General features: G+C 36.7%; 1 protein-coding gene across 4 annotated transcripts in view; it reads right to left on the reverse strand.

The window, feature by feature from the left end:
* Positions 1-24,630, reverse strand: part of S2P (membrane-bound transcription factor site-2 protease) — a 243,114-nt gene that overhangs the window by 15,442 nt on the left and 203,042 nt on the right. Inside the window, exons 1-8 of one of the 4 annotated variants that reach the window (XM_053787481.2) lie at positions 17,903-18,108; positions 16,264-16,412; positions 14,807-14,924; positions 13,999-14,102; positions 12,734-12,848; positions 8,867-8,998; positions 6,987-7,170; positions 4,776-4,832 (exon numbers count right to left, since the gene is read on the reverse strand). In XM_053787481.2, the coding sequence (XP_053643456.1) occupies positions 4,776-4,832; positions 6,987-7,170; positions 8,867-8,998; positions 12,734-12,848; positions 13,999-14,102; positions 14,807-14,924; positions 16,264-16,412; positions 17,903-17,977 (934 nt within the window). In that variant the 5' untranslated portion in view covers positions 17,978-18,108. Of the gene's footprint in view, positions 1-4,775; positions 4,833-6,986; positions 7,171-8,866; positions 8,999-12,733; positions 12,849-13,998; positions 14,103-14,806; positions 14,925-16,263; positions 16,413-17,902; positions 18,109-24,630 lie in introns of those variants that run through there. The other 3 variants (XM_053787480.2, XM_053787483.2, XM_053787482.2) reach the window with 3 other exon arrangements.

Consider the following 24,630-nt stretch of genomic DNA (forward strand, 5'->3'; position numbering starts at 1 on the left):
GTTAGGCCATATGTAGATTCAGTGAAATATCTCTTCGGCCGATTGTCCTTCAGTGAAACATCTGTTCGGCCAATTATCCTTCAGTGAAATATCTGTGCAGTCAATTGTCCTTCAGTGAAATGTCTGTCAGCCAAGTGTCCATTAATCATTTGTCTGGGAGCCCTAAATATACAGAGCCGACAAGATCATATTATTTTGAAGGTATATTGCAAGATACTGCATTGCAACAAAGAGAGCAATGACTGGGGTGAAAAAATCTAAAGAAAGATTAACTGGTTTGACCTGTGCTAATGCAACTGGTGCACAAATTTAACCTCTCATTGGTCAAATGTATACAGTGGTCCCTCGATAATTGTCGGGCTCGATAGTCGTCCTTTTCGGAAATCGTCGCGTTATTTTCATGCAAACATTGGCTCGCAAATGGTCGGTTGACTCGCTAATCGTCATTCACCCTGGACGCATACTCACAGCTCTGAGCCGCCTCGGCCTCCCTTCCCAGCCAGTGTGCCATTGTTTACCAGTGAGTGACGGTCCCCTCACCTGTTCATACGAAATATTTCACAATATTCCATTCATTTTAGTGCTTGAAAGTGCTAAATAAGCTACCATGGCTCCAAAGAAAGCTCCTAATGCCAAGCCTTTGGTAAAATTGAGAAATACGATTGAATTTAAGGAAAACATCATTGAACAATATGAAAGTGGCGTACATGTGGCCGAACTGGCCAGGATGTATAACAAACCCCATACAACCATACCTTCCATTGTGGCAAAGAAAAAGGAAATCAAGGAACCTGTTGTTGCTTGGAGAAAATTGTGGTCAGATTGTGTCCACAAGAGGGATTTTGAAGGGTTTGTGGCTGACCCTGATGAGCCTATGTCAGTTGTGAAATCTATTGTGGCATTGGGGAATTCCATGGGGTTGGATGTGAGTTTGGAGGATGTGGAAGAGTTGGTGGAGGACCATAACGAAGAGCTAACCACTGAGGAGCTGCAAGAACTTCAGCAGGAACAGCAACAGATCGCAGCTCAGAATCTTGCTGCAGAGGAGGAGGAAGAGAGATGGAAGAAGGTGCCTTCTTCAGAAATTAAAGAGATTTTTGAAATGTGGGGTAGAATGGAAAGATTTATGGAGAAACATCACCCTGAGAAGGATGTTGCAAGCCATATCGGCAACTTGTACAGTGACAGAGTCTTGGCCCATTTTAGGGAAGTTTTTAAAGAGACGCCAGAAACAGAGCTCTCTGGACACTTTTTTTGCGAGACAGGACTCCAGTGACTCTCAAGCTGGTCCTAGCGGCATTAAGAAACAGAGAAGTATGTAACCCCAGAAAAGGACTTGGTACCTGAGGTGCTGATGGACAGGGATTCTCCTTCCAAACAGTAACTAATGCAATCTCTCTCCTCCTCCAGTCTTCCATACACTAAGAAGAATTGGCAATAAAGGTAAGTGTTATGCTGTTAATGTTTCATTCATCATGTCCCATTGTATTGTTTATGTACTACATCTATATTTCATGTAAAAAATTTTTTGTTTTAATACTTCTGGGTGTCAGGAACGAATTAATTACATTTACATTATTTCTTATGGGGAAAATTTATTCGAAAATCGTCTATTTCAACAATCGTTGCACTTCCAGGAATGGATTAATGACGATAAACAAGGGACCACTGTATAACATAATGCTTGTTCATTACAAGGCTCCTTAGATTACTTGGGAGCTAACCATCGAATAGTTCATTAAATATTTTGTTAACGAGGCCAAGAAGCATTACAAAAGCACGGGCTCATTAGATTAAATTTCCTAAAATTTTGTTACTGCTCGATAACTGCTCTACTCAGCCACCTGCTGAGTAATTTGTTCCATGCAAAGTTTTTATGCCCTTTAGGAAACTTTATATGTTTACTATCTAGCATGGACCAAGAAGTGATTAAAAATCTAGAAGATAAATATTGTACCATAGCAAAATCCTGAATATCTTTTTTTTTTTTTTTTTAAATTTTAAGAAATGGATAGATATATATACCATTTCATAAAGCTTTTTTCCATTACAATACAATAGATAAATTTGCAGAATCATGAGCTAAGGTGACTACAAATACAGTGAAGAATGCTTGATAAACACTGCAAGCAAGCTCAATGATGATGATACCAGTAGTGAACATTAATTTGAGCTCTGTCTTGATTTTGAGAAGGCTGACTTGGATAAAAATAAGAGCATATACTGAAGACCTTTGTGAAAAACCTCCTGAGGCAACCGCGGAACATATTAAGAAATGGAGTGACTACAATAAAATGCTTATGTACAAACAGTAAAACACTTGGTGATGCATGCAGATACTACTGATAAAGTCATAAATACAGACACTGAAGTAACTCAACCAATGACAGTGATGACAGTGCAGTTGCTCCAAATACCTGTAGACTAACTGGAAAAATCATACAGAATATCCAGTAGGCACATCATTTCTAAAGTTAATATCATTAACTGGTGTTACTAAGCAGTAAATCCTGACCATCAGGGATACTGTACGATGATGAAACAGGCATAATTATATGAAGCAGCCCACACTGCTGTAAGTATTCAAGAAATCAACAGTACCTGTAGTTGTTATTCTAGACATCACAAGTATTTTAGTCGATATTGAAAAATCAGAAACTTTAGATGTTCTTAAACTAACTTAGTGCATAATCCTCTACATCTACTGTGCATAAAAGTATACAATGCATAGCTTGCAAGAGGACAACTACAGGCAGTAGTGAATGCCCAATTTTATTTGTTTGATAATCTTGGTTGGTATTTCCCGATATTTTAGATGTTTTGTGCCAAATATTTTTAACTGTGGACTGCTTCATACCAGCAAAATTTTAAAAATGTTAGTGTTCCACTATATTGTAAAATATTTATACAAAAAAAAATTAAGCCCATTAACAAGGGTGACATTACACTGAATTTGTTGATAAAATGCAAGTTCAAAATATCATTAAAACTAATATAAGAATAATAAAAGTGGTTGATATGATACAGTAATCTGGCATGCAGGTCATTCACTGGGTCACACACTCTTTGGTATCAAAATTGTCAAGGTTGTTAACTTATTATATGACACCTGTAAGTAAAATGTTAGTGCAACCTGATACTCAAGTTATATTGCATGCTTGACTTACTCCCATGATGGTGCAATGTCAGTGCAACCTGCTACTCAGGTCATATTACATGCCTGATCTAGTCCCACGATGCTGTAATGTTAGTACAACCTGCTACTCTGGTCAGGTCACATTACATGCTTAACCTTCTCTCTTGACAATGCAATCTTATGTAACACAGTTACTGTAATGATCACGAACAAAATCACCAAGACGAAAAGCAAATCATGAATGGATCAACTGAATTACTCCCTCACCCCTGGCAAACTATTACTAAAATCTTCTCTTTTGCACTCAAGACTACCTATGGGCCACATACTGCGCGTAAATTATTTTTACTGCTCTCAATTTGCACTAACTTGTTCTATAAAAGCTTCATTTTTAGCATTCCATCAATAGAGGACTAGAATAATTTCTCACTCATGCCATAGCTCTTTTTATACTTTAACCACTTCCCATTTTCCATGACATAACTAAAAGGCACCTCCAACCCTTTCATTTTCTTTTCTCTTTTTCTTTTATCTTTATGTCACTATACCCAAATCTTAAGTCTTATTAAAAATTTACCAGTTACCTGAACTCATGTACCACATCCAATTATTACTACTTTTTTTTTTTAAACACATCAATCATCTCCCACCAAGGCAGGATGACCCAAAAAATAAAGAAACACTTTCACCATCATTCACACATGATCACTGACTTTGCAGGAGCGCTCAGATACAACAGTCTAGATGCCACTCCCAACAGCCAATATCCCAAACCCCTCCTTCAAAGTGAAGGCACTGGACTTCCCGCCTCCGGGTCTCAAGTTCGGCTAACTGGTTTCCCTGAATCCCTTCGTAAAATATTACCCTGCTCACACTCCAACAACTTGTCAGGTCCCAAAAACTATTCGTCTCCATTCACTCCTATCCAACACATCGGCCATCCTCCACCAAAGAAAGTGACCCAAAGAAGGGAAACACATTTACCATCATTCATTATATAGCTGTCTTTCAATCACAATGTAAATGAACAACTGAACTGCAACATAATCACCCATCATTCTAAATTCAGGACTGTGCCTCTCACTCTAAATCTGCTAGACAGTTTCCTTGAATCCCTTGAGAGATATTCTCCTTCTCACACTCCAACAGCACATCAAATACAAAATAGCAACAGTACAAACAATATTACAATACAAATTTCTCTTTCATTCAGGTATTTAAACTTATTACCTCTTCTTGTGTACCTCACAAAAACATATATGCTGTCTGGTTTTGCTAATAAATCAGCATCAAGTGAAAAAACTAACAGTAACCCTTCAATTGCTTCTAATTAAGTGGTACAGACTATTTTAGTAAAGTGGCAGGATAATAGCACCATTATTGTTGGCAAGATCAACCATGATTAAGCTACTCATTCCTTTAGTTCATAATAAACTATTCATTCCTCAGTTCACAATAAACTGCAAGCTAGAGAATTTAAACAAGTAAAGGGCAGACACTGCATTCACTGTTAAAGACTGCATTTCAAAGAAAACACAAGTGGATCCACTATAAATTTCAGGCATCACCAAATTCCAAATTTTACTTTTAGCTTTGCCTAATTATGACATTGTCTTATAATTTTCCACTTAAATCTTACCTTTACTTTTAGAATATAACCTGGATAAGTGACCAAAGAAGGAATCGGAAGCTGCCTCTGCAACAACAGACTTATTTTAATGAATAACATGTATGCACAACTTTCAAAAATAAACAAATACATTAAGACTACCTTGAAGATCACTAAAACCTTACTTAAAAAAGCTTTTCACCACAATTTTTATGATCATGACAAAAGAAAAGAATAGTAACGTGGCATGACAAGACAACCTAATTTACCACATACAGTTTATAAAGTTCATGCATCAGAAAGATATCCTTCAAATACATTTCTGGAGGAAAAATATAAACAAAATTTAGGAAAAGTGGGCAGCTCTCACTTATACACAACCAATAACACACACTGTTTTTTCAGATCAAGTTTGATTTCTAGGTGAAATGGCTACATGCTTACATGAAAAATTAACTTACAAACTAAAAAATTTAACATCAACCTACATCAGTAGCACCAGAGAAAATACTCAAAGTCTAGAACAAATGTGTACGATGAGCACAATCCACGAGATGCAACAGTGCAGCATACCATAATAACAACTTCAGCGCTTGATGTTTTACCACACAGAAGTAACCAAAGTGCTGATTATATATGCTTTATACATGATATAGTCAAGACAATAATATTGTCTACTATGCTATAAAGACCCAGCAATCAGGCCATTAACACTCAATTCCACATAAAAATCTTTGGTGTGTTTTGCGAAGAACATTGACTGCATACAGAAAATGTATAATGCACATACAGAATTACTGATAGAAATGAAACAATACATAGCAGTTAATTCACATAAAGAGAACCTGCATTAAAGTGAGAGGGAAACCTGTCTTTTTTTATATTTTTTTTTTTTTTTGTAATGTTTTGTCTTTAGTGTTTATATATGTACAGTACCTAGGTAGTAGGTTGGTAGACAGGAACCAGTTAACATCCTGCCAAGTGAGTGTGAAACGGAAACCTGTAATTGTTGTACAATTACACAGGATAACAGGTATATCTTGCTACTTCTACTTCCGCTTAGGTCACTCTACACACTCTGGGTTTTCTTCTGTTTTCTTACTAGTTCTTGTTCTTCTTTATTTCCTCTTATCTCCATGGGGAAGTGGAAAAGAATTCTTCCTCCATAAGCCATGCATGTCTTAAGAGGCGACTAAAATGCCAGGAGCAAGGGGCTAGTAACCCCTTCTCCTCTGTGGGATACAGCCAGTTCATTGGGACCATCTGTTGGAATCTACATATATAATTGCTTGCAAAGGCTTAACCAAACAGGGCTACAATAATGTAGTCCGAAAATATTAAAAAACAGATTGCATCACAGAAAGATTTATTTAAAATGCTTTGTTTATCCTTGATTACATTTACCCTGAAAACCATTTTGGTCATTATGTACTTGTTTCAGGAATGTATGCTGGTTACTGAAATGCCACAAGCATATTCACCACCTAATATTCCCAAAGTTATATTACATACACTAGTAGCCTTTCTTTTATCAAGCCAAAAGACTTGCATATTTTGTATTTGAAGTTGTCAACCCACTTCTTGAATATGATAGTAGTGATAGTCAGGTATACAGTATGACTAGTATCCAAACATGACTTGATCCCAAGCATTCTGGATTTCTGATGCTCTACTGTACATACAGTATGAAACCCCTGTTTTATAAAAGCCAAAATGACATACAAACAAGTTGACCTCACACAAAGACAATACATACTGGAGAGCTCTCAAAATCTTAATGACACAATTGCAACCCAGTCCTAAAACTAGCAGGCCAGTGTGCTATCCACTGTACCATGCCAGCCAACTAAGTGTATTTCTATAAACACAGATGAATAAATTCAAGCAATGCAAAGTCATGCAACACCAGGGAGACTTATGATTACTTTTCTGTGACACAAAACATTCACTTTATAAGTAAGGAATATTTACAAGTGTATTTCTCACTACATACTACAGTAAACAATAACCCGACAATCATGCTTAGCTTCAAGAACAAATCCATGGCATTTGTGTTGGAAATATTTGTTTTTTATTTTCTAAGATTGTATACCCATCAGAATACAATTTTTTTTATTTCTTACAAACCTTCCTCCTCCATCCTCCTATTAGTAATAAACCCTAAAAAGAATAAATAAGGTTTCCCACAGCAAAACTCAGTGCATGATACAGTGTACCCATTAGCCAATGAAGTAAACTTACCATGATGAATTGTTTCATCATATGTGTGAACAACAGATTCTGGGACACAGAAACCCATCTGATCAGAGCTGATGCTTTTAATCAGATAGTGACGCCAGTCAACAATGCTTGCAACTGTCCATTTGTTGACTGATGTAATCACATCTCCAACTTCAAGACCAGTAGGTCCTCGGGCAGGAGAGTCCTGCAAACAAAACAGAGCTTTCAATAGTAATTTAAGTTTCATACCACTTAGTCCTTGCAGTCCATCAAAGCAACATTGTGAAGGAAAACTGTCCCAATCAAGAAATATGAAAATTTTTAGAACAGATAGCTATTATTATTCTGTACAGTACAGTGGAACCTTGGATTTTGTATGCCCTGGTTTTCATAGGATTCGGTTTTTGATGACTTTTTTTGTCAAAATTTTTTCCTAATTTTCGTACATCCACTCGGTTTTCGTAGAGTTGGCAATGGTCCGACGTGCCAAATGCATCCACCTGCCCATGCTCACACAAAGCATCCCACCCATTCTGACTCAGTCTGGCTCTGTTTCTCATTAAGTGAGCATTGCCCTGCACATTCGGATAACATTTTGAAGTAATCCATTGTTTTTTGTCCTTGTTTATTGAGTGTGACTGCTAAATAAGCCACCATGTGTCCTCAAGAAGGATTTTGAAGGGTTTGAGACTGACTCTGACGACCCTATGCCTGTTGTGGAATCTATTGTGTCTTTGGGGAAGTCCATGGGGTTGGATATGAGTGGCCAGGATGTGGAAGAGTTGGTGGACAGCCAAGGGAAGAGCTAACCACTAAAGAGCTGCAAGACCTTCAACTGGAAAAGCAACAGACCACAGCTGAGGAAATTGCTTCAGAGGAGGAGAAAGAGAGGGGAGAATGTGCCTTCCTCAGTGATTAAAGACATGTGTGCAAAGTTGCAAAGTTTTGTGGAGAAATATCATCCTAACAAAGCTGTTGCAAGCCATGTCTGCAACATGTTCAATGACAATGCCTTGTCACATTTTAGGCAAATCTTAAAGAGACACTAGAAACAGACCTCTCTGGACAGATTTTTTGTGCGACAGGGGTACAGTGACTCTCAAGCTGGTCCTAGTGTCAGTAAAAGACAAAGAAGGGAAGTAACCCCATATAGGGCCTTGATACCTGAAGTCCTTAAGGAAGGGGATTCCCTTTTCAAATAATAACCTTTCCTCCTTCCTGTTCCCTCCTTGCCGTCTTCCATACGCCAACAAGAGTCTTCAATAAAGGTAAAAGTGATGTTAAATGTTCATTTATTCATTTCATTAGTCATTTATATTTATTTCTCATTGTTTTCTGTATATAAAACTATAGTTTTTCTCTATAAAATGTACTTTTTGTTAATATTTTTGAGTGTTTGGAACAGATTAATTGGATTTACATTATTTCTTATGGGAAATATTGCTTCAGTTTTCAAACAATTCGGTTTTCGTCAGACTTTCTGGAACAAATTAATCAAAAAAACCAAGGTTTCACTGTATATGTCTCTATGAGATGGAAAAGAATTCTTCCTCCGTAAGCCATGCATATCGTAAGAGGTGACTAAAATGCCGGGAGCAAGGGGATAGTAACCCCTTTTCCTATATACATTACTAAATTTATTTTTTGTGTAAATAAAAAAAATTAAGTCTAGCACCTCATTAAAAAGAAAACAGTAAATTATTAGTATTTTCTTGGGGAAATACTAAACATATAGGAGTCATACACAGTATGGAAAATGGGAGGTAATCATGTCTGATCAAAGAAAGGGAGAGGGGTACCTCTAGTTCCTTGGATCAAGAGCCTTTCATCAACATCAAAGCAACTTTTGAAAGGGCCTGATAGGAAAGTTTGATAATTTATAACCATGCAGTTTTTCTAACCTGTGTTAACTGCATGACAGTCAGGCCATGACCATGAAGGTAGAACGGTTGCAGGAAAAATGGGGTTGACAGACCTATACCGAGTGCCAACAATACTAGGACAATATTGTGCCAAACTCCTGCACATAATATCTGAAATGGTAAGATGAATTATGTGGCTAAAAAAATTAACTAATATAAAGAATCAATGTTTATCTTCAAGAGGGTACTGAAATACACTACAATGCTAAAAAAATGTTTCATGTTTCCTGAATTTCAATAAATCAACTAAAAAGAGAGAACTGCGAGAATGAAAATGAAAATTATAATACAATGACAGTTATCTGCAACATTACACCTGATGCAGAGTAGGGAGAAGAGAAAGTGTTGCTAAATTACTTAGAATGTTGAGAGGCAAGAAACAAGTATAAAGATCATATAGAGTTGCAAATAATCAGCACTTGTAAAAAAAATCCTCAATGAAAAGTTTCCATATGCACCACCATCATCACCCTCTCATAGCTGGTAATAGCATAAATAATAACAACAAAGCACATATGGCAAACACTCATTTTCATTAGCAAACAATGTCATTGCATGTTACATCAATTATTTCTTCTCCCAAACAAGCATTTCAAATGAAATAAACCTGAGATTTCTAAAATTTTATCCCTAAATCTGATTGTGGTTTTGACTGAGAGAAGGCATAAGGCTAATTCCAATAAAATCTTGTGTAGAGATGCCTCTATATTTTCAAATTATTACACATACCATAACTTTAATATTGTTTTTAACACACTGGCCATCTCCCACTGAAGTAGGGTGACCCAAAAAAAGAAACATTAAATTATTAAAATTAAGAAGAAATAATACTCACCTAAAATTATAATCTGCCGTGGCTAATTTATATTTCAAAATATCGGCATAAATCCAGTATGCATTAAGTCAGCAAGTCAAAGAATTTACAGTAATAAAATCTTTTTACAGAGTTACAGATCAAATGCAATCATTACCTAGAACTGGATTTCTGAAATCTGACTTTCAAAATTAAGCTGTGATCTTACCCTTTGATGTAGTAATTCAAAATTATTAGATACAATACCAGCCACAGTTGCTCTTTGCCGATGACACAGTATTTTCGGGAGATTCTGATTAGAAGTTGCAAAAGTTGGTGGTGGAGTTTGGGAAAGCGTGTAAAAAAAGGAAAATAAATGTGAAAATAGAAAAAAGCCAGGTGGTGAACGTAGTGAAAAGTTTAAGCAATGAGATTACAGGTAGCAGTTTGTGGGGGGGGGGGAAGAGAGAGAGAGAGAGAGAGAGAGAGAGAAAGAGAGAAAGAGAAAGAGAGAAAGAGAAAAAGAGAAAGAGAAAAAGAGAAAGAGAGAAAGAGAAAGAGAAAAAGAGAGAAAGAGAAAAAGAGAGAGAGAGAAAAAGAGAGAGAGAAAAAGAGAGAAAAAGAGAGAGAAAAAGAGAGAGAGAGAGAGAAAAAGAGAGAGAGAGAGAGAGAAAAAGAGAGAGAGAGAGAGAAAAAGAGAGAGAGAGAGAGAGAGAGAGAGAGAGAGAGAGAGAGAGAGAGAGAGAGAGAGAGAGAGAGAGAGAGAGAGAGAGAGAGAGAGATGACTCGAGTATGGAACACATTCGTTCAGCATAATGATGTCAACGAGATAACGTCAGTTGATCAAATGAAAATGCTGGCCCACAGATGGCTCCAACTTCATCCTGTTCCCTACTTGTATGTCTCATAACAATAAAAATGCTTTCAAATGAGCTGATGTAGGTAACAGCTCTTAGCTTGTCAATAAAGTTAGGAATCCTTAACCTGTAAATAGCTTGTCAATAAAGCTAGGGATCCTTAACCTTGTCAAACCATGTGCAAAAAAAAAAAAAAAAAAAAAAAAAAAAAAAAAAAAAAAAAAAAAAAAAAAAAAAAAAAAAAAAAAAGAGAGACAGAGAGAGAGAGAGACAGAGAGAGAGAGAGAGAGAGAGAGAGAGAGAGAGAGAGAGAGAGAGAGAGAGAGGAAATAAGTGTATTTAAATGCAGTAGAACCTTGGCACTCGAACTTAATTGGTTCCAGAAGGCTATTCAAGTGCCGATCTGTTCGAGTACAGAACGAATTTTTCCCAACCAATTTTCTTTTTGGTTGGCTGTCATCACTAACCCTCATAGGCTCCATGGTGACTTATTTACACAAATAATATAAAAAAAAATGCGAAGAAACACAAAATAGTTTACAGCAAAGTTCTGTCGGCAGATGGGTTTATGAAAGAGAAGGCAAGCCATATAATAGACAAGGTAAAAAAAAAGTTAGGTGATATGTTGCAAAGTCTGTGTAAAGAAAGTAAACCTTGATATATGGGCCTAGTAATGAGGAGAAGATGGCCAGTAATGGAGGCTAAGGTGGAATAGTGATCAAAACAATAAAAGTTCTGTAATCAACAGACCCTGTCTGTTGTTTCCAAATCAAATACATACTCAGAAGATTGTTTCGTATATACAAAATTAGTTCAACTGTAGGTTTACTGTATGTGTGAGGAGGCAAAAAAAGAAAATGTATCAAAGAATAGTGGTCCAATACTCTTATGTGGGTGTGAGACATAATCTTTAAATGTTGCATGAAGGAGGCGTGAGTATCATGCAGAGAAAGTGTAGGAATTAAAAGATTGTGTGAGGCTACAAAAGATATAATTCAGTGGGCAGAAGAGGATGCAGCAGAACAGACTGATAAAGAAGGGGCATAAAACCAGAATGAAGGAAAGAAGGGGTAGTGGCTGTCCTAGGAAGGGATGAAGAGAGAGTGGTGAAGGAAGTTTAAAGTGGTAGAGGCCTGAGCATCCAGCAAATATATGTAAGCCTGCTATATCAAAATGAAGACAAGAGGTTTTTAGGTTTTGATATGCTGTTGGAGTGTAAGCAGGGTAACATTTATGAAGGGATTTAGGGAAAAATGCTAAATGAACTTGAGTGGGGATGTGCTGTTCAGAATATTATCTGAATTGTACCCACAGACTTCTGGAAAGACAGTTACTGAAAGAATGATGGTGAATGTGTTACTTTTTCTGAATCACTCTACCTTGTTGGAAGACTGGCAATGTGTATACAGTGTATATCTACGTGCGGTTTCGACAAAATAACTCGTGTAAAACGCTCCAAGTGAAAGTAACATAACAGTAATCCGTTTTTTCATTATTTTTTTTTTTCAACAAGTCGGCCGTCTCCCACCTAGGCAGGGTGACCCAAAAAGAAAGAAAATCCCCAAAACGAAAATACTTTCATCATCATTCAACACTTTCACCTTACTCATACATAATCACTGTTTAAATTATTATTTTTTTTTTTTTTTTTTTTTTTTTAAAAAGTCGGCCATCTCCCACCGAGGCAGGGTGACCCAAAAAGAAAGAAAATCTCGAAAAAGAAAATACTTTCATCATCATTCAACTCTTTCACCTCACTCAAACATAATCACCGTTTTTGCAGAGGTGCTCAGAACACAACAGCTTAGAAGCATATACGTATAAAGATACACAACATATCCCTCCAAACCGTCAATATCCCGAACCCCTCCTTTAGAGTGCAGGCATTGTACTTCCCATTTCCAGGACTCAAGTCTGGCTATATAAAAATAACCGGTTTCCCTGAATCCCTTCACTAAATATTACCCTGCTCACACTCCAACAGATCGTCAGGTCCCAAATACCATCTGTCTCCATTCACTCCTATAGCTTATAAATAAGACAAATAAATAAATGCACATAAATTCTCAGGTACTTTTCTATGCACAGCCACTGATATAATTTATCATTTATGAAATATAGGTATGCAAGAAAAGAGGATATTAAAAAAAAAAAGAATGACTTCACTAGCAGCAAAACATGGAAGGAAATGTTTACCTTCAGCTGTCTGAATGGAGTGAGAGTTCGAATCTCTTCTGTTGGAACATCTACATAAGCTCCAGGCAGGATAAACATTAAAAGAAAACCAAGACCATTCACATGAACGTCCTCTCTGAAAATTAATACTGGGTGCTTATTAAATATTATAATCAATAATGAAGAAGCAATTAAGCTACAGTTACAAAATAGATTTCAAGAAGCATTAATTAAAGCATAGAAAACATCTCTAATTTAAAATGCTAATAATGTTAAATTATTATATAAAGAACAGGCGGCCTAGGGAAACTGAACAATATATACTTGAGATTGTATAATACAGTCATACATTCAATAGCTGTCCTGCTGGAAGTGTGAAGACATTTCAATTTAAATACATAACCCATGAACTGTGACATCCCCACTCCTCCATCAGAATGCAGGCACTGCACTTCCCACTCCCAGGACCCATTCTCAGACAAGGCTTCATGTATTAGGAATGAAATAATAAAGTGATAAGAACTACTGAGAAACACACAGGAAGGTAAAGCTTAAGTGTATAATGAATTTGAGACAAAATTTGTAATATTTACCTGTCATCTTATATGTTCATGAGACAGAAGAATTTAAAGACCAACAATCCTCACAGACTGAAAAGTATTTAGCAAGCATCCATTTAACACTTGTATGATGAGACAGTAGCCCCTTCCTGGATAGATTTGGAGAACTGTATATGGGTGGTGTGTGTCTAATGGATGATGTTTGTTGTGTGATGATCTGTTTGAGATAAGTTTACTGTTGTTGATCTGAATGGCCTAAAGTAATTTTGACATGGAAGAACGATGGGATGAGATGATTACAGTTGAAGTTTTAAGTAATGTAAGGACTGGAACTAAAATGACAGGAAGATTACCAATGTCACAGCAAAAATAAAGGTAAATAGGAAACAGACAAGGCTAACAAAACACATTCATTGCTTTTCTATACAGTACAGTAAGGCCCCGCTTTACGGCGTTTCACCTTACGGCGTTCTGCTAATACGGCGATGTCAAATTATGTATATACTTTGTCCTTACTTTCTGATAGTGATGCAAATAAAACTTCAATTAAAGCACTACAGTGTATCTCCAACACAATTATATCTTCCCATGTCCTCACTTTTTATTAACGGCAATAACACAATACAAATTTTAGAAAGATCTACATAAATTCCATTTCAATAATACAATTGCTGAATAGTGTATACATGTATTGTGCAAAGAGCAAATTTGTAACAACTCACTTACTTTACTGCAGCAATTGCATGTCCAGCTTCGTGGATGATCGATGCCATTAATAAAGTAAAAAAGTAGCATGACAACTCCTTCATAGGCAAATTAATACCTGGTACCTAAAGGAGAAATTTTAAGAAATAATCCAGTATTGTAATAGAAAATCTGTGTGTTGAAGACAAAAAAAAAATACAGTATCAAGAAATATAAGATAGTATAACAGTGATCTGTCTTATTTGCAATTATGCATGTGCAGGAGTTTTAAGAATTTAGTTTCTCTAACTAAAACATGATATATCAATTCTTTACTTTTTATATGATGAAAAAACTGAGGAGCATGTAAAAATGATAGGGTATTTCTTGTAACATTGTACAATACATTGTGAATACACTTAAAATTTTTAATAAAAATATATAACACACTAACATCTCATTTAAAAAAATATATTCACTGTATTACACAAATTTATTCTGAATAAACATGAAAATGAAATACTACTGCATTCTGGAATACTGTACCTAAGAACGAGACTTCCACAAATTATTTTCATTTTGTTAAGTAAATGTGAAGAACATGCCCAACTTTGTTCCAGTAAATCAAAGAAACACAAAGAGAGCAAACCTTTATTAATATGATTCTTCACACAGTGGCCTTTATCAAATTAACTTGATGAAACCGACACTGGACAAAACACTGTTTTGATAAATCTTTGCCTGTGTGTCTTTGATTGATTGTATGTCAGTTTACTGCTTATCTTTCAAACACTGTTCTGATTAAACAACTGCCTACAATGTACAGTATGCATTACACAAACAATCTTACCACAGGTTGCAGAGCCTGTACCGTCTGTTCTTGTACTGGTCGGAAGTGGTTTACCAGTGTGCTTATCAAGAGGAATATTGATGGAAGCAACAGAAGCCCTACTACTATTACACCAACTCTGAAAAAAAAATTCACAAAAATATTTATTCAAGGTGTATATACTAATTTTAAGCTTCCAGTTTTAAATTCAACACCTCTTAAGTTAATTTATACAGAGAACAGTACTATATTAAAATGTTGTAAACATAAAACAGAAAAAAAGAAGGATTCAAGTACTGTACCTAACCACTTGAAATTTGCATACATAGAAACAATACCAGTATTGCTACCACTGTCTTGTGTTTTCTCTGAAGCTAAAACACAAATGAATGAATGAATGAATGAATGAATGTACTAGAGAATGAATGAATTAGTGAATGAATGAATGTACATATTAGTATATGAATGAATGTATTAATGAATGAATGACTGTATGAATTTTCAGAATCATTTCCAATTGGCATCATTATACTGATTGCTTTATCCCCATAGTTTTAAAATTCAACATGAGCAATTTTGCATGAGCTACTTATATGGCCAAAATGTTTAGAGATTTACCATAAAAAAGGACCAAAGCTTTCATATCAGTAAGGCAGTATAAAAGGTAAAATTCAAATAAATGAAGAAAAGATGGTTGGCAGAGTGAACCAATCTAGGTTCGACTGAAGGTGGGGAGATGACCTGAAGAAAAGATTGAGAAATGATGTGAGAAATATGCTCTATAGTATGTATCAGCTATAACTAGAAATGTTAAATCAGAGTGGAATTTGACAGTATATTGTAGTTTGGGCAAAGTAATATTTTATAAACACTGTATATGAAGGGACTCAGTTGAAAACTCGAATGCAAACTAGAATCTCAGAGGTTTAAAAGTATGATGATTGCATTCTGAACATGAGGTGAGAAGGCTGCTTCTGCATGGATTAACACTAGACCTCAACATACCTTTCTTTTTGTGTGCATAACCTGCACATAAGAGTATGAAACTTATGACAAGGTGTCAGTCCAACTTGGACCAATAACCAATCCGTGACTAGTTAATGCCCTAAGTCAAACTGAAACATCGTCTTCAGTTTCAGTTTCCTATGTACAGGTTGTTTGTGTATTGTTCCAGTCATGGTATTGTGCCTTTATATTCTTTTCTTTTCTTTTTGGAAAGCCTGTTAGAGAGCATGTAATGGTAAATGATAGTAGGATTTTTTATAAATATTCATTCGAATCAGGAGTTGAAGCCTACATTATATGATTATTATTATTATTATTACAGTAGTCATATAACGTGCTAGCCCATAAGAGTCATTAAATGCTTAAATATCACAGTAGAGGTGCCTAAAAATTATCTATTAAAAACTACAAGGGAACTCATTTTCATACATACTTCATATATATCTGTTCAATATATCAGTAGAGCAACTTACGTAAACCATATTTTGAAGAACTTGGGTCTCCACAGCGCCCACTTTGTTACTGATCGATTAAAAGCAGTTGTGAACCAGTGCAGCTGCAGTGGCTTAATTGTTATTCCAACATTCTCCAGGAAGTAGATATACGGTACATTCATACATGACTGAAACAGACGCAAAAATAAACATATACCTTTACAACACAGCATAGCAATATTTAACTGATATTCTTTTGTAAATAAAAATATAAGTGGAATATAAATATTTAAAAAGTTGATGCAGACTTCACCTGCTTGAAAATGCAGGTGAAGTCTGTATCTTAGAACATAACACCAAACTGCTGATGCATATAATAACATAATGAAAGAACACTGCAGTATGCCTACTGGCCAATGCTAAGCACATCTAGCTCCATACCCAACCCCATGCACACACTTATATCCATACTCATCCAACCTATGTTTAAAGCTATCCGAAGTTTTTTCTTAATTACATTACTGAAGTTTGCCCAACTCATTTATAATTCTATTACCAAACCAGTACTATCTTATATTATTTCTAAATCTAAATATGTCCAACTTGAATTCAATGCTGCAAGTCCTGTCTTCGCTAGAGATTTTCAGTACATTATTTATATCCCTCTCTTTATTCCTGTTTTCCATTTGTACACTTTAATCATATTTCCTTAATACTACATCTTTCCAGTGAGTGCAAATTTAGTGCCTTCAGCAAATCTTAGTAGAAAAGGTTTTTGATATATGAGAACACCTTTCATCATACTTTAGTGCGCTCTCATAAGCATTAAAAAATAATGTTATAGTTGACATTGGTTGTTATTACATTCGTCGGGATCACTAAACTCATATGGGTTACACAGCACCTTGGGGAAGTATTGAAGACATTCATGTTTGATGCAAGGAACTGGAGCACTGGATAACTAAAATATGATTTGTTCAGATTTTCAGCCCAGGGGAGGGCTAGCCACCTATGATAGCCCAAGAAAGTCAGTGCATCATTGAGGATTGTTTGTCTTATTTCCATTGTGGTCCTTCAATATTGTCCCCAAGATGCAACAAATGCCAGTTGACTAACACCCAGATACCTATTTACTGCTAGGTTAACAGTGACATCAGGTGTACAGTGACTAACACCCAGGTACCTACTTACTGCTAGATGAGCAGGGACAGTAGCAGGTGTAAGATGACTAACACCCAGTGGCAGCAAGTGTAAGGTGACTAACACCAAGGAACTTACTGCTAGGTGAACAGTGACAGCATGTGTATGGTGACTAATACCCAGGAACCTACTTACTGTTAGGTAAACAGTGACAGCAGGTGTAAGGTGACTAACACCCAGGAACCTACTTACTGCTAGGTGAACAGGGACATCAGGCATAAGGTGACTAACACCCAGGAACCTACTTACTGCTAGGTGAACAGGGACATCAGGCATAAGGTGACTAACACCCAGGAACCTACTTACTGCTAGGTGAACAGTGGCAACAGGTGTAAGGTGACTAAACACCCAGAAACCTACCTACAGCTAGGTGAACAGGGACAGCAGGTGTAAAGTGACTAACACCCAGAAACCTACCTACAGCTAGGTGAACAGGGACAGGTGTAAGGAAACATGCCCAATATTTCGACATTATTACCTTCAAGAACTGGTCCGTGAAATAAAACGCGGCGTGTATCAGTGTTATAACAGCTAAGAATGTTACTATATCCATCTTTGATCAACACATTTAGCCACTGGGCGAGGGTCGAGGCCAGAAATATGAATAAACAAGAAAAACATCAAGACCACAGCCATGTAAACACTGCGTCCGGACTCTTGCCCCAACACCTCCACTCGTTTGAATGCTGCCTACACGACACCGGCTTCACCTTTCTATTATGTATATACAAGAATGTATGTATGTGTATATACATTATATATATATATATATATATATATATATATATATATATATATATATATATATATATATATATATATATATATATATATATATATATATATATATTATGGAGCGAATGCTTCTTCTATGACGATTCAATTCAGAAACATTGCAGACTATCCTCATATTATTACAAAAATTTCATTATGTGATTTCTAGCGGCAACTTCGGAATGTAAATACGACTTCTTTTAATTTACGCCGCATATTTTAGGTCAGATTACATAAATATACAAAAAATGTATATTTAGAGCAAATACAGTAAGCTTTCTTATAAAACTCCTCTATACACCACGAATTTTTTTGGTAAATGACATTGAAATAATGTACCGAAAATTTAATAGCTCCTGAGAGGTGCTTTATAGTGCGTGTTGTTCACTTTTCACTTGCATTTACAAAAAAAAAGCCTCATATAGAACAGCTCTGCAAGACAGCTTACTATAAGCATAGTAAATAAAAATCAGTCGAGCACGTTAAAATTTGCACGAAATAATGCGAAAATGGGTCGAATATTGCCAAATGTTCCAAGATTCTAGTCCTAGTTACCGTACACAATCGTTCAAAATTTGAATCCGATCGGATGAAGAGTTCTCAAGTTATGAGCTAAATCAAATCGAAAAGAAGAAGGGGGGAATATGAAAATCAGGCAACCAATTAAAGGTATCTCTTCAGGGATACCTTATTTAAAGCCCACATATAAGCTACACTGTAATACCTTTGTGAATGAATTTGTGTCTGCATAAATAACTCATTACTATTGTAACCAGATGTAAACATGTAAATAGTTCATTAAAACTGTAACTTATATAGCTCTCTGGGGTCCAGTCCTTGGACCCATAACTCTGGGGCCCAATCCTTGGACCCATAACTCTAGGGCACAGTCCTTGGACCCATAACTCTGGGGCCAAATCCCTGGACCCATAAAACTCGGACCCAGTGGGGCCCAGACCCTGGACCCATAACTCTGGGGCCAAGTCCCTGGAGACCATTATGTGCCTCTGTAATCTTTGAGCTACCGCCCACAAGTTAGACATATAGTGCATGGTGAAGATATTACACTATCTGATGCAAAGATGGTGAAAAAGATGAACCTTAACCATGGCTCAGTTGGTTCAACAGTTTGGAGGAGAATGTGCCTTCCAGTTGCTTTAAAACTTATTCACTTTAATAATAATAATAATAATAATAATAATAATAATAATAATAATAATAATAATAATAATAATATGAGGAGAAGAAGAAAAAGAGAAAGAAGGAGGAGGGAGAAGCAGAGAAAGAGAAAGAGAAAGAGATAGATAGAGAGAAAGACAGACAGACAGACACAGAGAGAAACCTAACCTTGTAAAACCTTGTGTAAAAGCGAGAGTGAAAGAAAGAGAATATAAGAAGCATACAAGTTGTGAATGTTGTCCCATGCAACAGGATGTATGTTCTCCAGTATATGAAACACAGGATGCACTCGAAAGCTCTATGAGATAACCAAGAGAAATACCAGGCTCAAAGACACAAGTTTTGACGTCAGCACTAAGATAATATCAGGATTTCCTGTATGTTGTTGTCAATTTATTTCAGTGGGGGAAAAAAGAATCAGCTGGTATCGTGATCGTATGACGACCCCCTCTCTTTTTTTCCGAGTGGATCACCAAAAGCATCTTAAAAATACAAAGTTTGTCACTGCGTATCTGTTTGTGTCCTTGACTAGAGGTTGTCTTTTGTGGTATAGTATTTGGCTTACTTCAGTGCTGAGGTAGATATGTATCTCAACTCATTATCGTATTTATTTTTTTCGTGGGGAGGGTATCGTGAAGGTAGATATGATGTTAGGACATGTATCAGTATCCTTATATCACTTCTGTGATTGCAAGAGTGTTAGGAGTTTTGGCAGGCTTCTGGTGCAATGTTGGTGGGACCTGCAGGTGCCTTCGTAATGGTAGTGTCGCCTGGCAGTCTAACAGGAATTGTATTAATAGCTACGGTGGTATCTGTGCTGGTATTGTTCTTCAGTTGAGTTCTTAATTTTTTCTTTTTTTTTTTTTTTTGGTAGCCAATGAGCAGCCGATACATAGCTGTGCGCTGATGTCTGGTGAGGTCCCTACTGGCAGGTGGGGGTTGTCGCTGTCAAGTCGCTATATACTGATACTGATATGTGGCTGACGGTCTTTCATGTTTATTTTGTTGTGTTTTACGTCCTTTGTCTAGTCTCTCGTATGCTGATTGGTATGGAAGACAACTACATGTTCGTACCTAATGGCTAATTTGACAACTTTGTCTACTGTCTCATTCCCGTGGACTCCAACATGGAGTCTGATTTTACCTCTCGGCACATGAAGGACCTATTTATTCAAGCTAACGGCTAGTATTCTACTTCAGCTTATTTCAAGCCCAGCACTATTACGAGTGTAACCAGATATAAATAAGTAAATAGTTCATTGATGAAATTAAGACACATGTGCAACATCTGGGTATCTTTATTGTAGACGTTTCGCCATCCAGTGGCTTTATCAATACAAATTCCAGGACATAACTTGAAGACAGTAGAACTATGTACAGAAGATGAGGTAATCAGTCCCTCAACCTTGGAGTAGGTGCGAAGAGCACCGTAGTCGTGGAGATTCTCCACGACTACGGTGCTCTTGTCGGTATTGTATACCATTCTTGTACAACAAGTAGTTCATTACCACTGTAACTTATTTAGCTATCAAAACTTTGCGGCCCAGTCCCTTGACCCATTATGTGCCTCTGTAATCTTTTGACTACTGCCCACACCATGGGTATGGGTGCATAATAAAAATATTAACGTAACCCCCAGAATGTGACCCCCTCAACAGTCGACTAACACCTGGATACCTATTTACTACTAGGTGAGCAGTAGCAACATGTGTAAGGAAATATGTTCAATGTCTTCACCTGTCCCATCTGCCAAGAGCTAGCAGAGCTCTTGGCAGATGATTTCATCTACTTGGCTCATCCCGCTTCTCAGATGAGCGTCGTTTTAACATAGCGACAACTTAACATTGGCAATAAATTCCGGTAGATTCTTTTATCTGCATTTCGACATCAGTTTCAACTGATAAAAAAGCACAATGAACTCCTTTCTCCTTTGTAATATTCTGAGATGTCTTTCTGCTTCTCACTCGGGAGCCGACAGAATGTTTAAATCTTATTTTTGTAGACAATGGCTCACGTGTGTGTGTTTCGGGGAGCAAAGCCACCTTGAGGAGAATGTATTGCATTCTTAAAGGTAAACAATACCAGCAAGATACAAGTTGCAGAATAAGCTTTTATTGGGACGATATTCGCTCTGTGTAGAGCGTGATGAAGTTCCACACAGAATGAAATGTGATCCCAACAAAAGTTTGATATGTAACGCGTGTCTTTTCTTCATCATTCACCATGGTCGAAAGCAAGCCATTAGAATCAAATATTAAAGCCCTTTTGTCACTGCTGCAGCAATGATATTTTCGTGACTGAATTCAAGTCTACATATGCAACTCGTTGCTGTTGTTACCAGGTCATAAACTCATTTACCGCTGTAACTTCCCCAGTTATCAAAACACCGGGGATCAGCTCCTGTGGAAAATTGCATTTATCTGAATGTAACTAATTATGTACATAACAGTAAATGATAACAAAGATAATTATTATTTATCAGTTACATAGACAAGTAGGAATTTGGGACACCTAGGTCGCAAAAATGTCCCCCTTCGATACCTACCACTGTCATATCCACAAGTTGCTCTGGACCTATTAATTAAATGAAATATACATACACCAGGAATACTGGTAAATATATAAATTTGTGGACTGTATATTAAAAATAATAAATGGTTATATATAAATACACAATTACATAACAGAAGGAAAATATATCTTAATATCACTCACCAATTTGACTGGAGATTAATGTGTATCATACTCAGAAAGCCTCACTCTAACTAAATCTATGAAAACAATGCTGGCCAGAATTACACACAAATCTAGAGAGCTTATCTGAGGTTCCTGGAGCTGTCTTGTCCAGTCGTCTGATATCTCAAGTTATGCAGGAATGCACATCCTCCAATCTCGCCTCCTATTTGAGAGGTGTCAACAGAATTTTAACCTCTAGAGCACGAAAATTTCTTCCCATTACACCAACGTTTGTACAAAATTCAAAACCAAGATGGTGAGTCTCGTCTGCACAGACGCAGGCTTTCCGTTTTCTATGACATAAATATTATTAAATACAGTATGGCCATCTATTTACATATAAATACTGAATTTCTGGAAAATATATACAGTATTTTCCACACTGCGGCCGGCCGGAGTTCGTTGCTAAACGATTCAAATTACTCCTTCCTTTAGGAGACGATTCCAGCCAGTTCTGGCTTGAGTGGCTGTTCTCCTAGTAGGTCTTACTACGATTTCATCTTCCGGCATCACTTGGTCTGCGTTATCTTCCATATCACTCGTGTCACTTTCCCTCAGATTTTCATTTACGTTTGATTGAACACCTAATTCCAAGGGAATCAATTTATTAATTGTGCGTAAACTTTCCTGGCCACGACACAACACTTTGACATTCCTGACAACACCTTGTGCATCTGGGTACAATGTCAATACTTTGCCCAGAGGCCACAATGTTCGATGTTGTTCAGTGTCAATTAACACAATGTCACCTGGTTGAATGGTCTGTCGATTTACTGCCTCTGTCGCACCATAAAAGTGTTCACGTAGTGTAAGAAGATATTCCTTACGCCACACATTAGACCAATGATCAATTACTTTATTTAACATTTTAAATTTATTACACAACACTGCCGCATCATTGTAATCTTCATCACTTTCTTCCGGATTATCTCTATAGACAGGGGCAGCTTCCAATTTCCTTCCACATATTAGGTGAGAAGGTGTTAATACATCTGCATCAGGTGTATCACTCATGTACGAGAGAGGCCTATTATTTATACGATTTTCTGCCTCCACTAACACTGCACGGAATTCTTCCAAATTAATTCTCTTCCGGTGTAGTACTTTGCGGAGACACCTCTTCACTGTGCCTATCAGTCTTTCGTACAGCCCCCCCTGCCAAGGGGCTCTAGGAGTAATAAATTTCCAGGTACACCCTCGCTGGGTTAACAGAGATTGAACATCGTTACTATTATTTAATTCTATCAAGTGTTGAGCACCTGCTACAAAATTTGTGGCATTATCCGAAATCATCAACCTCGGACAGGATCTCCTAGCTGCAAATTTTCGAAACAGCTGTATAAACTGTTCTGCAGACAAGTCCTGTGCCACTTCTAAATGAACTGCCCTAGTAGCAGTACAGGTGAACAAACAAACATACACTTTCAGTGGAACACCATTTGACGTACCTGTTAAAATTATTGGACCACTATAGTCTACACCTGTTACATCAAATGGTTTCACTAATTGTACACGCTCCTTTGGCAATGGTGGAGGACCTGGGTACATATAGGATCTGGCATCCACACGGCGACATATTACACAAGATTTAATCACCCTTTTTACACTTTGCCGTCCTTGTGGAATCCAGAAAGTTTCCCTAATACAATTTAAGGTATCTTGTACCCCACCATGCATTACATTTTTATGGGCATTTAGAACAATCAAATTTGTTAGATGATGAGTTTTGGGCAGTAAGATAGGGTGTTTAGCATAATCACCCAATTCAGCATTTTGTAACCTACCTCTGCACCTAATTACATTGTTCTCTAAATACAGCCCCAATTTCTCTATTATAGAACCTTTCACAATTTTTCTTTCCATCATCAATTTAATCTCATTTCCATAGATTTCCTCCTGTACCCTCTTTATCCAAAATTCAAGAGGATGTGAAAACTTATATGAAATATTCATCTTGTTTAGAAATTTAAACACCAACTTAGTTACATTGATTAGTTTGGGTAAAGAAGAATACCTATTTATATCAATGGCTAAGGAAGGACAAACTATTGGAGCGGTGGTCACAGTAATTTCAACAGGAGCAATATACGCCTTTTGTACAGGCCAATTAGCTTTATTTACCAACCAGCTCGGTCCTTTAAACCATGATACAGCATTTACAAATTTAGCATAAGGTAAACCTCGAGACAAGAAATCAGCTGGATTCTCCTCACCAGGTATATGATTAAATGTTAACATATGCTGACCCAAACTATTATACTTCTTTTGCATCTGATTAATTTCAGCGACTCTGTTTTGTACGTACACAATTTTACTGTTTCCATTACGAATCCATTGTAAGGATACCTCATTATCAGACCAAATTACAGTGTCGCTAATATTTATCTCCTGCAACTTATTTCTTATATAATTAGCTAATTTGACACCTACATAAATGGCTGTTAATTCCAACTGAGGTAAGGTACGTGATTTAATTGGAGACACTTTAGCTTTAGACATAACAAGAGAAATAACACT

This window comes from Cherax quadricarinatus, chromosome 39 (assembly GCF_038502225.1).
Source record: "Cherax quadricarinatus isolate ZL_2023a chromosome 39, ASM3850222v1, whole genome shotgun sequence".
NCBI lineage: Eukaryota > Metazoa > Arthropoda > Malacostraca > Decapoda > Parastacidae > Cherax > Cherax quadricarinatus.